The sequence below is a fragment of the Podarcis bocagei genome, assembly GCF_964188305.1.
Source record: "Podarcis bocagei genome assembly, chromosome: 11".
Classification (NCBI taxonomy): domain Eukaryota; kingdom Metazoa; phylum Chordata; class Lepidosauria; order Squamata; family Lacertidae; genus Podarcis; species Podarcis bocagei.
In genome coordinates this window covers 62286168-62308491 of record NC_138136.1, presented here as the reverse complement: position 1 = coordinate 62308491, position 22324 = coordinate 62286168, and the positions used below count along the sequence as shown (strand labels likewise).

Sequence of the window (22324 nt, the reverse complement as noted above, 5' to 3'; positions counted from 1 at the left end):
GGTATAATAGGCTTCGGCGGAACTGGCCGATAAGATGTGTTAATCTTGTATATTAAATAGTCCTACAACAATGAACCTTATAATGAGGTTGTTATTAAATCTTTTCTTTGCTGGCTTTGATTCAGGACAACTGGCGTTCTTCGGTTTGGCACATTCTTAAGGCTGGGTTTTTTTTCAGAGGCGGAAGTAGGGAAATGGCCTTAACTAGGTTTGGCACATGGGATGGTAATGTGAGGCTTTTTCTCTCTCTGTGCATTCGCTGTCTTGTTGGCAGCGAGTGCTGGCGTCCCCCCTCCCCTCGCAGAGGATTTGTCAGTATGACCTCGACTCCCATCTCAGCGCTGTGGCTCTCTCTCTACCCTCCCAACCCCATCACAAGCGCTGTAAACAGATTGTGTTCTAATAAGGTTAGAAAAGCTGTCAAAATAGCTGCCGTTTTGAAAGAGGAAATTGCAGCATACTCAAGCGAATGCCGTGCTGGATGGTCCTAATGAGAGCAGTCCGGAGACAGTTAGCTTTGTGGTACCTCTGAAAGAGCAGGACTTCTTGGCTTGTATGGGCACCCTTGTTTAGCAGCAGCTGTGCTCTGCACCATACGAGTGTCTGATTTGTCTCAATCTGAAATTTTTTTCTAGGTGCAGAGCTTAGAAATGAGGCAATAACATCAGCCTAATGAAAAATGTGCCCAGATTATTATAATTTTTGGTGTGTGTGTGTATACATACAATCACATGCAGGGGGTTAGTGTTTGTAAGAGACTGCCAAATATAACTATCCTTTCTAAGGCTAACTGTAGTGTCCCATTTGCCTTCTCTGGCGTGTGGCTTGGCTTTCTTCCTCCACGCTCATTTCTGCAGCCCATGCTGTGTTCTGGGTGACATGGGCTAATGGGAGTGAGGGCCAAGGGCACATTGTTCAGCACCGCTGCAGAAGTTCTGTCCCGTACTTGGATGCTAGACCATTTAGGAACCCTGTATACACATCTTTCACCTTCCTGGAGGGAAGGTGGAATATGAATGTCATAATTGGTTGCACAAAAATGTGAATAAGCTGGTGATTGGCTGATGTTCTTTAGCGAGGGAAGAGCCCTGATCATTGATGGGCTCCTTTCCTCATTTTTCAGCTTGCAGTTTTTGTCGAATCGAATTGGCTGATGTGACTTCAAGGCAGTCTCTTGCGAGAAGATGCAACTGAATGCAAGATGGTGGGTGGGTTGGGCAGCAAGCTTAAGGTGAAGGATTCTTACCCTTGCCTCCTTATTTATGAGGAGAGGGTTTTGATTATCATAGCTTCAAAAGGGCTTCCATTGCCATACATTACATCGAAATCATCTTAAGCAAACATCTATCAAAATTCCCGCAAGAAATTGATTCTGTGTTGAAGAGTATAGGCAGCTACTCAGTGAAGTGAAAAAGAGAGAGAATCTGCTCTAGTTTCAATCTCATTTTTTCTCCTTGGTCCATGTGGAAAGATTTATGTGCATAAATTCATTGAGAACCAGGATGGTAGTTTCCATCTAGGAAGCCTCAAATGCCAGGGCCCTTTTCCAACTTCATTCATGTTGCAAGTTTTTAGTATATCCATGTTCCTTCCCAGAAATAAGTGGGTTATAGCATCAAAGAGGTACCACTTTCTACTAACCATGCATAGCACAACCTTTCCCCTGCAGTGACTAGGCAGGAGAGAGAAGCAAACACTAGTGTGACTAGTCCTGCACAGTGCCCTCTTGTCCTTCTCGCTTGCTAGTAGTCTTCTTGCTCAGTGGCAAAACTATGTGCTTTTCATGTAGAATATTCTACATTCAATCTCTGTTAAAGGATCTTAGGCAGCAGGGCTACCACCTGAGACTTTGAAGACCTGCTATCAGAGGAAACATTGCTTGGTGAAACAGATCAATGAACTCTCTAAGTGTAAGGCAGTTTCACATGTCCCTTTATTCTGTCCTTCCCACACCTGGTGTCCTCCATGTGTTTTGTGCTATGACTCACATCAGCCCCAGCCAGGATGGCCATTGGCCTTTTGCCAGCTTTGGTTGGTGCACCAACTGCGGCTGTTCCTGGACTAGGTAGAGTTTGGCCATAGTGATGCATGCATTGGTAACCGGGAGGCTTGACTGCTGCCACGCAATCTTTGTAGGGCTGCCTTGGAAGCTGGTCTGGAAGCTGCAGGTGGGGCACAATGCAATAGCATGGCAGTGTGGGGCAGCCTATAGGAAGCACATTGCATTTACTGGCTGCCAGGCCAGATTTAAGGTGCTTATACTGACATACAAAGCCCGAAGTAGCTAGATAACTGGCCAAGTGTCTTCTGCCATATAGACCTGCCTTTTATTTGAGATCTCTTGGGGCTATTGTCTTGGCAGCAATGTGGGAGAGAACATTCTCAGGACAAGCCCTCAATTTCTGGAATTTCCTCCTCTGCCAAATCAGGCTGGTGCCAACTATTGTGAGTTTTCAGTTCCTGCTGCAGACCTATTTATTTACCTAGGCATTTGGGCGATTTACTTCTGTGTTGTTGTTTTTTAAAAGTGTTCTATTTCCATTCCCTTTTTATTATACAGCAATGTTTCCCTCCCCCATAACCTGCTATAGGGTGCCTTCTTGTTAACACTTTAAATCTATATATAAATGAAACATGTGGAGGGCACCAGTTGGGGAAGGATGCTGTCCTCTAGTTCTCTATTGCCATGGCATCCAGGATATGAGGTCCATCCTTTGGTTTTTCAGACATAACTGCTGCCAATTCTTAGATCCATTGTATCCCTGTTTCTTAAGTGAATGCTCTCATCAAATTGCAGAACCAACCCAGGTAGATGAATTCAAATAGTCATGGATGAATGCCATTAATGTAAATTGGAAGTATCATTATCTGCTGAGAACTTCCAAAGATAAATATGTGAATCTAGAAATATGCAGGTGTGTGTTTGGAGACAAAGAGGATTTTTCAAAGCGAGAGCCACAGCCTTCACTTGGCTGAAGAGCAGGCATCTTGCTTTCGTGATGGTGAAAATAGCCTTGAGAGCATCTAGGTGAATATTCTGTCCCTTCTGTCTCCCTCTCCCCCTTTTTCTCTCTCTGGGTGTGTGGGTAAGTAAAGCAATGCTGGTGGAATTAAGCAGGACTTCCAGTGCTCAAAGCTGGAAAGCTATGCTTAATTTCTTTCACCTTGCCATGTTTGTCTAGCAGCAGGAAAAATGGAAGGTCAGCTGCACCATTTGCCAAGTAACAGTTGCTCTATGGGAGCAGTTGAGTAACAAATCTGTTAGCATTTCTATTGCCACCACAATGCTGTAAATTTTTCTGTGCTGCAAAACATGGCTCCATGCTATGGTTGTTGAGACCTGGCACTTTCTCTGTCTTTTGGTCCCTTACCACCTTAAGCGGAAAAGGTAACTTATTTGCATATGCTCAGTATGCTCAGTTTTCATAGCTCATAGTCCTAGTTTTAGTTCAGTGTGCACAGCCGTAGAAAGAACTGCCTCAAAGCTCCTATGGGTTGGTCTTGGGTGGATTTGAGGTGGATCTGGGTTCGGATCTTGTTTTACAAACCGAGTCATTGGATGGCCTCGGTTTCCTCTGTCAACCTCCAGACATCATGTGCAGAACAGGAAATGTCTTGACAACAAAGCAACTGCAAGGATGGATGAGAGAGGGCCTGTGAAGCCTAGATACAAATGGCAGCTTTTCTTCTTCTGTCATGGTCATGCTACTCGTCCGTTGCAGTGCACCCTCCTTTCTCCTTGGGGTTGCATGCGGTTTGTAGTGCCAGTATGGCCAAATCACAGCCTCAGAGTATGCTGCTTTTTGTGCTCAAAGACAGGTATTGTCTTCTCATGGTCAGCAGTCTGAACTGGGTGAGAGGAGAAAGCTCTGCTCTCGATGAAAGGACTGGACTGAGTTGAGGAGCGTTCACACTGCCTACTTTGCCCTAGCAAGGCAAGTTGCCCAAAGTGAAGGAAGCCCATGCTGAAGGGCTGGCTGAAATGTAGGGGAAAGTGAGGAGAAGGGGCTTAGCCTCCATCCTCCCTTGCCTCTTCTTATTAAGCAATGTGTGACTTCCTCTCTCACTATTTCTGCCTCCATGACTTTCACCCATGCTATGCACCCATCCGTCTTCCTGAAGTGCCTCCTTTAACTTCAGCGGTAGAGAGCCTCGTTTTTTGTTCTAATGGAAACCAGTTCAAGCTGGAGTCAAAAAGAACCAAAATGGACTGATCCACCACTTAGAAAGAAGTGGATCACCATCAACACCACTGAGCAGAAATTCACGGCAGGAACATATCTCAGTAAGCACAGGTTCCTAGGGTGAACAATCTGTTCGAATTAATGGGGTGCCTGGGAAGAAATTTGGGAGACTAAATCCTGACTTAGTGCCTGTGCGTGAGGAGTGGTGTGTAAACGACGCAGAAGTGAACTGGCCAGTGTAGAAGTCGTGTGCCTATAGAGTCACTGTTGATTATTTTGCTTGGAAAGTCTGTCTGAAGATGCAGCTCATGTCAAAACAACCATTTCAGGTTCTCTCCCTGCACATTTAAGACTCCTTCTGCTGAGGGCCATCGAGAATGTTGGGCTGCCATGATATCCCCCACAGCGGCCACTAAGGGGAGCCTTCGGTCCATATTTTGTCTCCATGGCACTGACCAATGCTTTTGTCAGCCTTGCAGATGCACATATGGTAGAATATTATCATTTTATGGTTACAATTATGAGCAATTTGATAGAAAATGACAGCTAAATTATGCAGCGTTCTCTATATTTGTTTTAATCTTGCACTTTAAAGATGTAAAGGGGAGGGGGGAAGTAGTACACCTATTTCTTTGTGTTTGGAAGATTTAGCCTCTCTCTTATTTCTCTCTGTGCCACCCCCACCCCCCACCCCCCTGCACTTGCTATAGCTTGGGTTGAGTTTACTTTGTGTGTGTGCATTGCAAATGGAGCAAGTTTTCTCCCACAAATCCTATATCGTTAGGAAAACTTGTATCCTGTTCAATGATGAAGGCAGCACATCCCCACCACTCCTAGGACCTCTGCCTGATCCTTGTTGAAGGAGCTTTGATTACTGGCAGGTGAGCCAATGGAAGCACCCAAAGCCAAGGCAGATTTTGCAAGAGCATCTCTATAGGCCCAGGTGTAGTTTGCGCTGACTTTCTCGTTCAGGCTCTGGAGGGCCTTAACCTGTGCAGAATGTAAACAGAGAGCAAAGTCTTGCCATCGGTAACCAGCAAGTCTTGGAACCACCATACCCTTCTCATTATCACTGCAGCAGCTAGAGCTCAACTCAGCTTGAATTTAAAGAACTCTGGTTAAATGTACAGAAACAGTGCTTTCTGTTCTCTTCCGTCTTCCAAGGTCCAACTAAATATTGTGTCAAAATGATTGGAAATTGCAACTGAATTTCTTTCCGTGTTATATACAAGCATCTTAGCTGTTGCCTGTGTATGTATGAGGCTGACTTGCAAAGAGTCAAGCCATTGCCTGTTCTGGCCAATTCTGTGTTCTCTAGCTGGCAGTGGCTGTCCAGAGCCAAAGGGAAAAAGCTATTTCTCAGCACCAGTTCCCTGAGATGCTTCTTAGGCAGAGCTGCCAAGGACTGAACATGGGATCTTGTACGCCCAAAACCTGTGTTCTGCAACTGGGGTGTGATCCTGCGTGAGAGAGAAAATCAGCCATCTTCTGTCTGCATCTGTCCTTGCTGAGTCTGTATTCCTCTGTTTCTGCCTTTTAGCTTTCTGAACAACTGTTGCTATTCAGCCTAGGTGGACAACCTGCAGTCAGCCAAGCCCCAGGGCAGCAAGGAAAATATCACCATATCCATGTTGCTAAACAGAACAGGGAATGTGAATTTAAGGTCTATCAGGAGAGCTGGGGAGGGGCCTTTATCTTCGCTCCCAGGACTTACGATGTATCCAAGATTGGTGCCTCCATGCTGCAGCACAGAGGTGGCAATCTTCGGGACATTGCGAATGTTGGGAGGGAAGCCCCCCCCCCACTCCTGCATTATGGGAAATGAGGCCAGGGATATGGAGTGGGAGAACTTACTGCCCTCAGGGCCAGCCCAGATGCCCCTACTAACCAGAAGCATTCTTACAAGAGGGTCCCATTGTGTTGGTTCCTGCCCTGCCCAAGAATGTGGCATTATTCTCTTCTGGTTCCAGAATACTCCAGCTCAGAAGTCCAGATTCAGGCCTGCTCGCTCTCCTTGATCTTTTGGCGACTTTCGATACTGTTGACCAGGGGTCAGCAAACTTTTTGAGCAGGGGGCTGGTCCACTGTCCTTCAGACCTTGTGGGGGGCCGGACTATATGGGGGGGGGATGAACAAATTCCTCTGCCCCACAAATAACCCAGAGATGCATTTTAAATAAAAGGGCACATTCTACTCATGTAAAAACACGCTGATTCCCGGACCGTCTGTGGGCCGGATTTAGAAGGTGACTGGGCTGGATCTGGCCCCCGGGCCTTAGTTTGCCTACCCATGCTGTTGACAATTCTGGAGCATTTCAGGGAAGTGGGTGTTGGGGGGCATTGTGTTTCAGTGGCTCCACTGCTACTTCCAGAAAATAGTTATGGGGGGCTATTATTTGGCACCATAGGAGTTCATTCATTCATTCATTCTATTTGGATGCCGCTTTTACACACACACACACACACACACACACACACACACACACACAGAGAGAGAGAGAGAGAGAGAGAGAGAGAGGATGCTCAAAGCAGCTTACAACAAAGAAACAGGGATGGATTTCAAACAAACACCACAAAAACAATTCTATAATAACATAGCAAAACAATCACAAATAAAATAACATACAAAAAACACATGTTCCCATACTAGAACTATAACAGCAAATATAACAGCAAATATAACAAGGGAGCTTCTCAGTTTCACCCTCATCCTCAAACACCCTTCCTGTGATGTTGCTCACATCCTGAGATACTCTGTGGGGTTCCACAGGATTCCATCTTGTTCCCCATGGTATTTGACATCTATATGAAGCCCTGGAGATGTACCAGGAAGTTTGGAGTGTAGTGTCATCAATATGTTTAGCACCACTCTTTCCTCTGGGTGATCCTAGGGAGTTATTGGGAATTCACGACTGCGTGTCTCATGCGATGCTGTCCCTAGATATTAATGAGCAAAGTCACAGCATCATAGAATTGCAGAGCCGGAAGGGATCCGAGGGTCATCTAGTCCAACCCCTGCGATGCAAGAACCTCAACTAAAGCATCCATGACAGGTGGCTAGTCCTGTGAGTGGATGCAGGTACTCAAGATTGATGACATGATTGTGCCCCTGTTGGCAAATAGAGGCAATAGAGAGTGATTTTGAGTGAGGGTGAGTTAATGTAAAAGCAAACACTTTTGTAAGGAACATTAAGGAAAGGGAGGTGGCTTTGGCAGTGTCAAGCAAAACCATGAGAAATGGTGACCAGAGTTTGGTACAGCCATTCCAGGGATTCAAGAGTTTTCTTTGGAAACCTGGGCACAGTTAAAAAAAGAAGAAGGCTTGAACAACCATTTTGCCTTCATGCAAAAGTGAATAGGTTGCAGTGACTAATTTGAATTTTCCTTCAGTAATTTGGTTTGGAAGCAGTCTCTGCAATCTTGTGATTCTCTACTGCCCTCTGTGTTTTTGGTGGTGGTTTAAATATGTTATTTGCCACAACATCTTGGCAAACAAATCCAGGTTGCTAAAGGAGCAATGGCATGTAAATCTCCCTTCGGTAGTTCATGAAATTTCCATCTTGTTTGTGGAAATAAATCATATCGGCAATTTTGACCGATGTAAGGAGCTTAGTGTTTTTCATTGCTTTTAAAATCAATTTTAGCAACTACTGTGCAGGTGGTATGGGTGGAGATGGAAGGATTAGTTTTCCAAACAACTCATTCAGCTGATTAGGAGCTTCATCTTTAAGTTCCTGTGGCCTTATTGATGCCAGATGGGAGCAGAAAACATTTGAATTTGATATCCTGGCTGTGCCAGCTGAAAGCTGGGAATCTTCTCTTTGTTTGGAGTGCTGGTGCCTTTTTTCTTTAAGGCAGGTAACCTCCGCATGGCTCATTTGTATGCACCGTGTGCCATCCCAGCTCACTTCAAAGTGTAATCAAGTCATGAACTAATTATGATACCATATTCCCAAAGAATGTAAATTTAATTTCCTTTCAAACACAATGGGAATGTATTAGCCATTCCTTTATATGAAAGCTATACTGTTCAACAATAGAATGACAACACTTCAAACAGAAGTGAGTGGCTTAACTTCTGCAGGCGTGGTGACCTTTTCCCTTCTCTTTTCACACTTGCACCTTGGTTTAATTGACTGGCTAACTGCTTGCTAGCATTAAGCTATTCAAATCTCCAGTTCCTAGCTTCTCGCTGGACAGAAATGGGATACATTTCTGCCTTGCGCCTCTCCTTTTATGTTTCTGCAGCCCGCTTTGCTGAACACCCCAATTCTCCAGAGGACATTGACTTTCCTGGAGTTCACAGCTTGAGCAGAACCTTTTCTTTATTAAAGAAGGGCCTTGTGGGAAGTTTCCTAGCAGGTCCTTCGCTTGCTTGAGCTAAATAGTCCACATAAGCTCCGCAGTATTAGAACACGAGAAGTAAAGTTGTTCATAAAACATTTTATTACTTTCTGTCTTTGCCGCACCTTCAGATTTTAGCTAATAAACTCCGCAGGGAAGTTGCTTGGCTTTACCCTTTTCCTCAGCCATAATTCAGGCAGGCACCCCCGTGGTCATTGTTTCTGGGCTTCAGAAAGTGCACACAGCATGTGCCAGGTGGTATGCGATGTTTGGGACTGTCTGGTCTAGGGAAGCGATCGGAGCTTCTCGGAGCTCGTGCATCATTTAAACCCAGGTTTGCTCTCTGTTTATGTATTTCGCGACAGCTTGCATGAAATCTCCCACAAATTTGGAAAAAGTAAAACTCTTAATAATGTATATTGTTGCTTCGAGGATGTGTTTTGTCATTATTGGACAAGTGAATTCTTGGAGTACTGAGCCTAGACCGTTGAGAAGAGAAAAACCTTTTGCGTTTGGCAGAAGCTATCATGGTGCATCAGATATTTTGGTGGGTTTGGACTTGGGAGAACCAGGTTTAAATCCTTCTCTGTCCAGAAGCGTGTTGAGCATCATGTTCAATAGCCATTGGCACTAAGAAGACAACTGCAAGGAGACTAGCCAAATTTACACGGATCTCCTGAGCATCCCTAAGGTTGAAATTATGGGTAATCTGACAAGCCCCCTCCCTGTCTCCCACAATCAGAGCTTCCAAGCTAGGTCAGCTTCTCTTGCTATGAGCAACAAAAGCTTCTGGCTGTTTATTTCCACTGTCTCTCCCAGCTGAAGCATGCTTAGTTACTCATATTGAGTTGGAGAATATACCCTCTAGTGAACTAGACATTTATTCCAGAGTTACGAAAGCTGCCATGATACAATGCTTTGGGAACATATGACATCACTCTGTGCCAGTGGCGTAGCGTAGGTTGTCAGCACCCGGGGCAAGGCAAGTAATTTGCGCCCCCTAACCCGTGGATTTTGCGCCCCCTAACCCGTGGAGCGCGGGCCCCCAGATGTTGCGCCCAGTGTGGCCGGCCCAGCCTGCACCCCCCACGCTACGCCACTGTAGCACAGAACACCATCCCTAATCCTGCAACTGCAAAAAGTTCTGCAACACAGCACAACAGACCGTGCAAAAGGATCGTTGTTGATGCTTTTATTAAAAAAATGTAAACAACAGCCATCTTTATTTACACTATGAGCTAACTGTCTGAGATGGGTAAAACCAATCCCAAAGGGCCCTTACAAACAGTAGATTATGCTACATTTTCCTTGTTTAAATCCACAATGTTTTGGTTTTTTTAAATGCACTCTACCTCCCCACCCTTATACCCTTTCCACCCAAGACGTACACCTGATGCCTTTGTCACACATTACATGCACCCAACCCCTTCCCTGCAGTCAGCTAGATTTCCCTCGCAATAAACGTGGGTGGGTAGGTACCGGAGAAGGGAAACCTGAAAAGAGGAAGTGGCTGCTTTCCTGCATTCTGCCTCAGGGTCTTACTGCCCACCCTGCTCTGTTTCGTTGCTGTGTTTGCTCAAACGGAACAAAGAGCAGGGAAAGCCCCTCCCCTCCAGGCAGAGAGAGAGAGAGAGAGAGAGAGAGAGAGAGGCAGGCGCCCTCCACGAGTTGTCGAGCTTGGGCAACGGCTGCGCCACCAACGGCGAGGCGCTAAGGCGCCGGCTCCCCAGGCTGCAGCGCTTGGCCAGGCGCTGCACTTGCATGCCTGGCTGCGCCCAGCTCGCCTCAGCGCAGCAGAAAACAGAAGCAGTGGCGGAGACGACGACCCCCCACCCCAACCAAGCCTCGATTGCTTGTCCCTTCCCTCTGGACTCGCGCCCCCCCAGGTGTTGCGCCCGGTGCGGCTGGCACCCCTGGCACCCCCCACGCTAAGCCACTGCTCTGTGCTACACCCCCTCCCAAAATAATGAAGTTATGTTTCTGTATTGCTATCTCTGTCTTGGTTACCCTACTACACTTATCCCAGGCCATCTGCAGACTCTGCCTGATCTTTGATCATGGTTGCAGTAATGCTGCCATCTCACTTCTTTGCCGCTCGTCACTCAAGTTAAAACTCCTTATAACTGTTGGAATGTTTCTAAGCCTTCTGTGATATCACAACTACTCAATCTATGGCTAGGAAGATCTCACAAGTTAACTTCCTGCATTTCACTTCTGCTTTTGTCAGGTTGCTTTATTTGCAGTGATTTTGGGACGTAACGGAAATTCTGCTTTCCCCTTGGAAACTATACAGTAAGTTTTCTAGGGGAAGCAAAGAAGAACAATACTGTACAGAGTAAAATCTGTTGCATTTCTTTAAAAATACTAAAAAAAATAATCATGGAAAATGCTGGAAGTGCAAGGTCTAATGAAATAATTCCTGCAGAAGGCCTTCTCTGCTGTATAGGATGCTTTTGTAATTTCTCTGGTGCAATATGGGGGTGCAAAAAGCAAAGCAGCAGTCAGTCCTGTTGGTTTTTCTTGTCCTAGTGGGAAGGACACCCTAACTAAGTAACAATGAACTCAAGGAACACAGTTGTTCCTTGGGCATGTGGGAGGTGCTCAAAAGCTGAGCAGGTAGAACGAACAGCAAGAGTTTGATAATGATGAGATTGGCTGCTATATTTTGCCACGCAACTCAGATTTAAATGAATTTTCCTGCCATTTGTCTTCAAATGCAGACATTTAACTTTTGGGCTGTATAAACGAACAGGCTTTTTCAAGAGTAAAATTCATGCCCTGCGTCCAGGCTAATATGTTCACCTACTATAAACATTACTACCGATGGTTACAGCTGGCATAAAAATTCCTTTTATATACATCATCACTGGCAAAGACTCGGGAGACCACCACAAATCATTTCAGACTTTTTGTGTGTGTGTGTGCAGCAACAAAACACACTGAACTATAAAACTGCCTGAGCTCCACGTCTATTGGCTCAGAAATGCAATTAGCTTTTTTAAAACCTTGCTTGTGCCATCCTTTTGTTTCAAGCCAAGCAAAGGCGTTTGGAAGGGCTCACTTTTTCAGACTGATTTCAAGGAGGTTCCCAGGTGTGCCCACTTGGATCAAATGGAAAACCCTTTTGGGGTTTCCTTGCCACATTTTTTGGAGGAAATAAGCCAGAAAGAGGAAACGTCCACAACAGAGGTGGGAAGTTTCTTTCAGCCACATTCTGGGGGCCACATTTTGAGCCTGGGGTCCAGCAGTGTTGGTGGGAGCAATGCATAAAATAGATGAGGCCACCCACCCATCGACACACTCCTGTGCCCACCTCTTCCACCACCCCACAACACTTAAAGGTAAAGGGACCCCTGACCATTAGGTCCAGTTGTGGCCGACTGTGGGGCTGCGGCGCTCATCTTGCTTTATTGGCCACGGGAGCCGCTGTACAGCTTCCAGGTCATGTGGCCAGCATGACTAAACCGCTTCTGGCAAACTAGAGCAGCGCACGGAAACACCGTTTACCTTCCCGCCGGAGTGGTACCTATTTATCTACTTGTACTTCGTGCTTTTGAACTGCTAGGTTGGCAGGAGCAGGGACCGAGCAACGGGAGCTCACCCCGTCGCGGGGATTCGAACTGCCCACCTTCTGATCAGTAAGTCCTAGGCTCTGTGGTTTAACCCACAGCGCCACCCACAACACTTAGGCTTGGATGAAAGCATTGAGGCAGTTTGAAGATTATGCTAGCCTGTTTCCCCCCAGCTAGAGACCTACACAAAGATTGCTCCCTGCACAGCAACTGGACTTGAAAATAAACCTGCCAAAGTCGACAGGGCTTTTTCCAACCTGTCTTGTGGTGGTGGTGTTGATGAATGTTGCAGGGCAGGAGAAGGGAAAAGTTAACTCTCCCTGCGTGAGTTTAAACCCCCCCCCCTCCCCGGCCACTAAAGTAAGCTTCCATTGGCACCAATAGATGTCCTTTTTTTTTTTTTAAGGAGCCTAATTTTTATGGAGGGCAAGAAGGGGATATTGGCCATATCTGTGTCTCTCCCCCCGTCTCCCGAGGCTACAAGAAGTATGGGATTTTCCCATCCGTTCCTTGCATTGTCAGACCACACAAGGGGAAGCAAGTGTGCACTTGGGAAGGCGATGAGGGCGACACCCCAAATCTAGGTAGCCATAGGTTTTTGCCACTTCCTAGCAAGCTTCTCTGCCCTTTTTGAGCATCCAGAAAGAAGCCCCCCAAACTGCAGTTGAGCGGCTCCCTTCTTCTGTAGTTTCCTGCTTTGCTGGATTTCTGTATGTATGAAAGCACTGTTTGGTTCGGTGCATAGACACAAACTAGAGGTTGCCAACCCAGGCAGCTGCAGAATAAGGGAACCACGTGCCTGATGTTTTGACAAGCTTCTCTGGCTGTGGGTATTGGACAGCCCAGGCTTGTCTTGTCGTGTGATAAGGAGGGGCAGGAACCCAGAAGAGGTTACTTCTTGATCTCTGATTTGTTCGCTTGCCTCCTGAAAACTTGGTTGAGCCAACTCTTAGCCATTTTAGGGTTGACAACAAAGCATAATAAGCTCCTAACCGATGTAGTTCTTTTTGTTGATGCTTGGCTTCCATCAGTGCTCTTTTTCTAGAAAAAGAGGGGCCAGGATTCACCATGAACACCTCCCTTTTTCTCTTAGAATGGCAACGGCGCCCACCTAAGAGGTGCCAGAACTCAGTTCCAGCGAGTTCCAGCTGAAAAAAAGCCCTGGCTTTCATGACTGTTTCAGTATTCGTTTGTGGGGCCTTAGCTTTGACGTTAACATCAGTGATTTTATTGGGGATTGTTATGTATTTTAATGTGAGCTTTGGGGTGTGATGGGGGTGTTGTGAGTAACCTTGAGCTCCTTTGGAAACTGAATAGCGTGTGTGTGTCCTATTTAAAATAACAAATAGTTTCTACGATGGGTAACTTCGGCCACCATTTCCAACAGTACACACACACACACACTACTTGGATTGTAGGAAAAAGTTAAAGCAAGTCCGTGCTGTTTGCGGGCTAGAAAGGGTGTGTGTGTGTGCGTGTGTTTGCTCCCTTACCAGTGGCATCTTGTTAAAGCCTTTATTTGGAGGACTCTGGACAGCGAGCCCTCGCCCTGTCTGTATGCATAATTAAAAGCAGAGAGGTGGGGAGGGGAAAGTGGGGGGGGGGGGACTCTAAGGAAATGGTTTACCATGTTAAATGAGCAAGGGACGGAATCGCACAGTGACAGGTGAAGAGCCGATTCATCTCCTCCTGGAATTTCAATGCTGCAAGCAAGGCAGGGCGCTTTTGCTAATATCCTTGCAAATGCCACAGTTTGCTGCGTCTCTAGATCACTGTCCAAAACTTGTCGTCGGTCTCTGAAAGGCCTGCCAGGCTGCGCCTGCCTATGAGCCATGGGGAGTTTGCGAAAGGCTTTGCGTTTGGGATTGTAGTCAGGCAAATTGATGACCATGCCGGCCGCTGTTGAATAAATCATCCACACTTACCTCGTTTGCATCTCTGAGCTCATTCTGCCTGTTTTTATCACCACCGTCTCTGTCTCCGTCTCCGGTCTCCCTTGCTTTCTTTTGTTGAATTATGATGTCCCACCCATCCTGCACTTTGCATCCACTTTCTGCGAACCAGAGAGCAGCCAAGATGGTGGCAGAAATGTCTGAACAGTTTGTTGCCATTTATACCCCCACTGTTCAATCACATTTTCATGATAAGTTACAATAAAATTAAGGAGGGGGTAGAATAAAAACAGCAGATTTGTAGAAGCATTGTAAGAATGTAAGACCTGAGTCAGGATAGAACAAATCAGCATGGATTAGAAGCCTGGGAGACTAAAAAGGCCTTTGCCTGGCATTGGAATAACAATAAATTAGGCGCCCGGTGCGTTTGTTTGGGGAGAACATTCCAAAGTCAAGGTGCCAGCACCAAAAAGGTTCTGCTAAGTATTAACCTGCTGGACCAATGGCAGAGACACCTGTAAAAGAGCTCCAGATGACAAGTGGTCCTTCACCTACCCTGGTCTTGAGCCGTGGAGGGCTTTAGCGGCCAGAACCAGCACTTTGAATTAGGCCCGGAAAGAAACTGGGAGCCAGTGTAGTTTACAAAGTGTGAATATAATATGATCTTATATATTGGATGGGAGTATGTATAGTTGAGGGAGTGCTGTCAGTAGTCGGAATTTCAGCACATTTCTCTGATGGAATTGTTTGCTTTGCACATGTGGCAGGCCAAAAAAGAGTTATTCTGGGAGGATTGGCACCCTGGCCAATTGCCTGGTCAGTATCCCATGAAACACCGAGTGCCACTCTGTAGTTGCCAACTTGCCTTTTAGCGTTTCGTTATGGTGACATTTGTTCACAAGGAGCGAGAACTACCCCCCCCCCCGGCCCTGCAGGAATTGGGTGCAAACCTAGCAGAGTAGCAAAACCTCTCCTGCTGGTCCCCTGCTATAACAGCAGGCACCTCTGAACACAAATAGCCTAGGATTGCCCATGACTCACATCTTGTTTTTTTTACACAAAACAATGTGTTGATGTTGATTGAAGAATTGGCTTTCTGCTTTGCTAGCACAACTGTCCTTAAAAACGGGCTTGCTGTCTACTCTGTTGTTAATTGCTATTACTTTACTTCCTGTTTTTAATTTCATCGTTTTTTAAAAAAGGTAACATTGGATCCTGGTTTTCTGGGATAAAAGCCAGTGGGGAGAACTGCCCATTCACATTCACATTTGTAGAAACATATTGTTAAAGGTTCCGATAATTTCATTGAAAGTTAATTTAATTGCTTCACAAGAACAATTGTCTAGTTTTGTTTCTGTAATCAGGATGCTGATGATTACATCATCTTGTTTTTTGTTTAAAGGGAATGCTTAAAAGATTGTTCATTATTCGAGCAGGCAAACACCCAACGTTGTGTGTTGGAGGCATGGAAAGATTGGGCACCAGAAACGAGGGGCTTGTGGGAGAATGAGCATGTTGTGCAAAGCCCTATAGAGGGAGGATTTGTATAAATTAAGGCAATCTCTACATGGCCCAAATTGCAAGGCAAAACTCAGTAATATTTGGCCCATGTAGCCGGGTTCTTGCATTTAGTCAGGAATCTAGATGAAAGGAGATGAATATTTTGTTTATGCAGTTATAACTTATTCTCTCTAGACATTCTGAAAGAGTCCATCTTCTTGCTGTATGGCTCATGTATTTTGCTCTGATTTCTTACCTGGACAGCTAAATCAGATTTGCACAGAATAATGTGTTTGACTTCATTTCTCCCTCCCCCCTTCCCACTCCCTCATCCATGAGAAATGTTTTTGTCCTTAACTTGCTATCTCACCTCTGCAGCAGCAATACAGAGAGTGCCAGGAACTTTTGAGCCTTTATCAGAAGTATCTCTCGGAGCAGCAAGAAAAGCTCACATACTCTCTTTCGGAGCTTGAGGCTGCCAAGCAGAAGGAGCAGCAGGTAAGTGCCTCATCCCTTCCAACAGCATTGTTTCCTTTTGGATGGTTGCTATTCGTCATCCCATTGAAATGGCACCTGCAGCCATGGGGCTCCAACAGCAAAAGTTGGAGCATTTAAACCTGCTGTGCTTGCCTAAAGATTGCAAGTCCTCCATGCACCCTTCCCTTCTCGTGGGGCCTAGAGGTGAGAAACCCCTGTTGAAAGGCATCTCTGGATCAGCATCACAGTGAAATCATTGATCATAGCTTGATGTGTGCTTTGCTATCCAACACACAAAGTACGTTTCGTTTTTCCTCCCTGCCTTCTTCCTGGAACCAAGCCCAATAAGAGAGCATATCATATAAAACAATGGAAAAAACATTAAAAAAACTCATCAGTAGATTAAAACAGAAGATGAAAGAGCCATAATCCAGCAACTATAAAACAGCAGCCCAACTATTGAAGGGTGTGGTGAGGACAGGGAGGGATCACCTTCCACAAAGGCCACTGACCAGGGTAACATATCCCAGCTCCTCCAGAAATGCCACATAGAACAGAGGAGGTGCTGGTGACCGTCAGGCAGAAAGAGAGAGAGAGAGAGAGAGAGAAAGAAAGAAAGAAAGAAAGAAAGAAAGAAAGAAAGAAAGAAAATCTGGCTTTTCCTATTGAACTAGGACCTATGGACTGCTCCCCACCCACCGTGGCGTAGAACTTCTGCCAAGTCCAAGGGCCGCCAGCCTTTTTGGGCCAGTGGGGCACATTTGCAGCCCTAGCTCCTGAAGGCAGATGGCAGCCCCTGCAGGGGGCAGGGTACTGAACCAGCAAAAAGTACTGGAGCTGGTTATAAGCTCTGGACTTGAGCAGTTTAAGTCCAGTTACAAACTTAAGAGCACAGCAATGAAGGAGGGAGGAATCCCATTCTCCCGGGAATGAACCTACCCAGATATTACCTCTAAGCCTCCTGACGGATAGTCTCCATCAGTTTGATTGTCACACCCTCCTTGAAAGACCTGACTGGACTGTTTGCCCTTCTGATACTCTGTTGGCTGTCCTTCTCCTCTCCTCAAAAGGCAGCTGGGCTTCAGGGCTCTCTTTCGTTGTCCTTCTCCTTCTCACCACTGCAGTGAATGGGAAGGACCTTTTCTACAAGAACCAACACCCCTTCATCCCAGCTCTCTTTCTGTTGGATGCTTGCTGCCCTACCTGTTTTTAAGATAAAGCAGCTGCTGCGGAAAAGCCTAGTACGTCCTCTATGTGAGCTGTAGTCTGGAGCCAGCAGGAGCCCCCAACACCTCTTGGAGTTTGGGGAGCACCATTCTCAAGACTAGTGTGGAGGTGGAACCAGCCAGGGGCCAGTTACACCTGCCATTGAACATGGGGCAGACTTTGCATGGTGCCTAAAAGATAGTAAAAAAAACACATGTCAGGTGAAGAAGAGTTTGGATTTGATATCCCGCCTTTCACTCCCTTTAAGGAGTCTCAAAGCGGCTAACATTCTCCTTTCCCTTCCTCCCCCACAACAAACACTCTGTGAGGTGAGTGGGGCTGAGAGACTTCAAAGAAGTGTGACTGGCCCAAGGTCACCCAGCAGCTGCATGTGGAGGAGCGGAGACGCGAACCCGGTTCCCCAGATTACGAGACTACCGCTCTTAACCACTACACCATACTGGCTCTCATGCCTACATCCAGAAAGGAAGTTCTGCAATTTGGGTGTCACTTCAGACAAGGGTCTTAGTCTTTGTTCTCCAACAGCTTTATGGAGGCATACAGAGGAGATTTACTGTGATGTGAACATCATATAAAAATATACTTTTAAATGTGTCCCCCCCCCCCCACTTTGGGAGAAGAATGGCATAAGGTGAGTTTAGTCAAAAGTGTATGGTCTTACTCTCGCAGTAGTTGTTTCCCTGAATAAAACAAGTCATGTTGCTAAAGCTTTTGGAGCACTGACTGTACCCAAGTCAGAATTTCAATTTCAAAAGGCTCTGTGGCGCTTCAGAGTCTCGTGCAAGAGTTTTCTCTGTTGTTTCAGAAGAACAGTAATCTTAGGACCTCAGGGGCATGCATGTGTGAATCAACCCATGTTCTTTGCAGCAGCCCGAAGACTGCAAGTGCTGTGGTACCTTGGGGATGTTTGTCTCACTGGTATTGCTTTATGACCTGCTTTATGACCTGATTTCATTGGATCCATGAATGAGTGGACAGGTGGCCTTTTAACACTGAAGAATACAACTGTGATCTTCTGCAATACTTTGGGGAATGGCAGACTTAGAAAAGGTAGAGGCTGCTATTGGTCCTTGTTCACTCCCTCTTCCTAGATTTGCCACACTGCCCAATTCCTTCCTTCCTTCCGCTTTCTCCCAACTTCAAAATGCAGTGGATAATCTCAGTTCTAAGAGAGAATAAACGAACACAGAGTGCACTAGGTTTGTGTGGCATATGAACTCAGGAAGTGGCCTTATTCCTCTAGCTCAGTATTATCTACAGTGATATATTTCTGCAGTTTCTGGATATGATTCTTCTTTCTAACTTGACCAGAATTGTCTGCTTTCTCACCCTGTTCTCGGTGCTGCTATTTCCCCTAAAACTTTCTTTTCTGTGACTACATACCACTCTGGTCTGGCAGGGACACAAGGCTTGTGGCCAGCTGGGTCTTCATGGCGCAGATTCATCTAGTAGCTCAGTATCATGTTGCCATCCTTGATGGATCCATGAATGTCAAATTCTTCTTTTAAAGCCATCTGAGCGATGACGAAAACAGTGCCTGATATTGTTAGAGGCACTGACATTGAGAAAAAAACTTTGCAGGAACCCTGCATCCCGTCCAAACTGTGAATCCAGCGAGCTCTTGGTTCAGCTCCGCTGGGTCGTCTCTGGGATGTGGAAGAACCTTTTCTCGGAGGGTGGAGTCCCAGCGGCCCTCGGCTGACAGCCTGGCGTTCCATTCTGAGCATCTGTCTTGGCAAGAGCCCCACAAACTTACTGGGGAAAATGGTGCCGTGATGATTTAAGACGGAGCCCTCGTGGAGTCAATAATCAGTAGCTGGAACGTGGCGCTTCCTTTTTTGTGTGTGAGATAAAGTTAATTCCATTTGAAAAGATACTTAAGGTGACATGAATTGAATTATTCAAACCGGCTTTCTCAGCATTAACTCTAGGTTAATATCTCATGATGCCTCTGGTTTCATTATAGGAGTTTTAAGTACATAACTTTTTATAATAAATTCAATACTGAGGAGCTGGGCTGAAATTGGTTTACTTTCTAGCGAGCCATAAAAAAGCAGCATTAATTGTAAAGTGAATATTGAAGTGGTCACTGAAGTTGACTCAGACAGATGCAGAGATAGCCCTTGTGATGAGATATGTGGAGCAATAAGTTTCTGCCCTGACATTAATAGAAAATACCATCTATATTAAAATGTAGTTAAATCGCTTTCATCAAGAAAGATTTTAGACAGTCTCTCAGCTACTCCCAAATGCACTTTCTTTGCTGCTTTTCATGAAGCTTTACTTGGATGTAAAGAAAATTGCCCTTGTTCTAGGCAATCAGCTCTGACCTAATTATACAGTCCTTGCTTCGCTGCCATCTCAAACAGTGGAAAGAATCCAATTTATTTTGGTGAGAAATTGTGGAAATGCTTTGCAACTTAGAGGACCTGTGCTCCATTGCTCCATTGCCGAATGAACCTCTGCACGGGGGCTGTTTTGAACCTCTCCCGTGGCAGGAAGGGCAAAATTATTTGCCAGGCCACCCCTTTTTCATATTAATCCGTTTGTTTGTCAGCACAGCTGGCGGCCCTTTGGTTTCTTACTTTTAATGTTCACTACATCTGCAAATCCCTTGTCTTTTGGGTTTGTTGGCAATTGTTCGTGGCTGAACTGGAAATAGGAAAAGCTAGTAGAGCGGTTCTGCACTCTCCAAAATGTAGTAGGTTTGTTTTTGAATCATGGACTAGTACTCTTGAAGGATGCAGGAGTTGGCTGGAGGCTTGGGAGGAGTCTTTCTCCATGGGACTCTATAAGGGTGCAAAGGCCAGAGCTTGAAGAGAACAAGCTGCCCCAGGAACATAGGAGGCTGTCTTTTGCTGAGTTAGACCACTGACCCATCTAGCTCAATATTGTCTGGAACAGGCATGGCCAAACTTGGCCCTTCAGCTGTTTTGGGACTACAACTCCCATCATCCCTAGCTAACAGGACCAGTGGTCACGGATGACCTAACCTGGGAAGACCTGATGAAGAGAGCACAGCAGAGGTTATATTTTCTCAGAATCGTCCCGAAAAACAATCTCTGAAAGGACCTGTTGATGGCATTTTACTATTGTACTGTGTAGAGTGTATTAACTTCTGGTCTGTGTGTGTGGTTTGGGAGCTGCATGGCCAGGGAAAAAGCAATGCTGTCCAGGGTTGTAAAGACTGCGGAGAGAATAATTGGGTGCACTCTTCCCACCTTAGATCAAATCTATGCTGTCAGGTGCCATAAGAAAGCTGCAGAGATAGCGCAGGATGGTACATACCCCGGAAATGATCTCTTTCAGCTTCTGCCTTCTAGAAGAAGGTATAGGGTTATAAAGACTAGGACTAGCTGCCTGAGAAACAGTTTTTACGCAAATACAATTCTGGTTCTAAACGCAGCATAAGGAGTCTCTATAGTATATTGTGTTTTAAAATGGGGTTTCAGAGTTTTTAGGGATTTTTGAATGTTTTAAGTAGATTTTCAATTTCATTGTTTTGTGTGGGACAATGACAATAAAGATATCGCATATTGTATGATGGGAATTGTAGTCCCAAAGCATCAGGAGGGCTGAGTTTGGGGGTGCCTGATCTGGAAGGTTTCAGGAAGGGAATCTGTCCCATCCCTATCTGAAGGTACCAAGGATTGGATCTGGATCTGGGACCTTCTGTACTCAAAGCAGATGGTCTACTGCTGTACAGTGGCCCTTCATTCTAGATGGAAAGGATAAACATATGAGGAGTGTACGAGGAGCGCTTGAAGGAGCTGGATCTGTTTAGCATGGAAAAGAGGAGACAGAGGAGATTTGATAGCCATCTTCAAATATCTTATGGGCTGTCACATGGAAGAGGGAACATGCTTGTTTTCTCTTGCTCTTGAGGGTAGGGCTTGAACCAGTGGCTTCAAGTTACAAGAAAGGAGATTCCGACTAAACATACAGAAAGCCTTTCTGATAGTAAGAGCTGTTCGACAGTGGAACAGACTCCCACAAGAGGTGGTGGACTCTTCTTCCTTGGAGGCTTTTAAGCAGAGGTTGGATGGCCATCTGTCAGGGATGCTTTAGCTGAGATTCCAGCATTGCAGCGGGTTGGACTAGATGACTCTAAGATTCTATGAAAACTGGAAGTCACCACCAGACAGGAGGGTTACTGGAGACTACAGAGCTCTTGAATCCCAGATGTGATTGTTTTTGGATGTTTGGTTTTAATCAAACCTGAGAAACCAGCTTTTGCCAAGATATCAATCAGTATCAGCTTTCTTCCAAACTACCTTGAGGAGTGAACCTCCCCCCCCCGCCCCATCCAGACGTGGAGCACTAAACAGCACCAAACAATCCTTCAAATATAATTTAGTCCTTGGGGTACTTGTTTTGAACAGCTGCTTTGCAAAATTGCACGTTTTCTTTCATATGTGGATGGGTGCCTCAGTCCATTTCAAGTTTCATCCTGAGATCAGAGGGTGATAGCAAATGGGGCTATTTCACTGGAGAGGATCCTGTATAAAAGGGACACTCAACCACCTGATCGAGATTTGCCAGCCCAGCTGGGCTCTGAGAGGAGTATTTCTATATGTGCATTGCAGGCATCCTGTTATCTCTCCAACTAATAAGCAGAAGCCGTATATGAGATTTCCAGATTATGTGACTGTTGTAAAGCTGACTGTCACCATTCCTTTTGTGAGCATCCGTCTTTATGTCTGCTAAATGGGTGTGAGTGTGTGATACTCTTTTCTTTGTAAAGTTCTTTAGCTTAGTGGTAAAAAGTTGCTAAAAATGGAGTGAGTCCAAATCTATTCATGTGCTCTTTGTTCTGCTCTTCCACTAAAGACACCTGCTTCTGATTATGGTCAGAGGCAGGTGTTGGACTCTATAGAAAGGTGACCCCATCCCCGCTGTGGACTCTCTCCCCCCCTGCAAATTTTGAGTTTCCATGTGATTTTGCTTAAGGTTCTGCTGTGTTTAATTGTGACTTTCAGATTCTGTTTTGAGTGAAGCTAGGTGAATAACTAGAATGTGTGTGTGTGAAGTGTTGCTGGGTTTTCCCCATATACAGTACATAAAATCCATAACAGGATAGCCTTTAAATTTTCTGTGACACTGTCCTTCTTTAAATATGTTATTATCTT

At 45.6% G+C, this 22324-nt stretch overlaps 1 protein-coding gene across 7 annotated transcripts in view; it reads left to right on the top strand.

The window, feature by feature from the left end:
* Positions 1 to 22324, top strand: part of KIAA1328 — a 235677-nt gene that overhangs the window by 95605 nt on the left and 117748 nt on the right. For 6 of the 7 annotated variants that reach the window (XM_081212924.1, XM_081212925.1, XM_081212926.1 and 3 more), the window contains one exon: positions 15862 to 15989. In XM_081212924.1, coding sequence (XP_081069050.1) covers positions 15862 to 15989 — 128 coding nt within the window. The remainder of the gene's footprint in view (positions 1 to 15861; positions 15990 to 22324) is intronic. The other variant, XM_081212929.1, reaches the window with a different exon arrangement.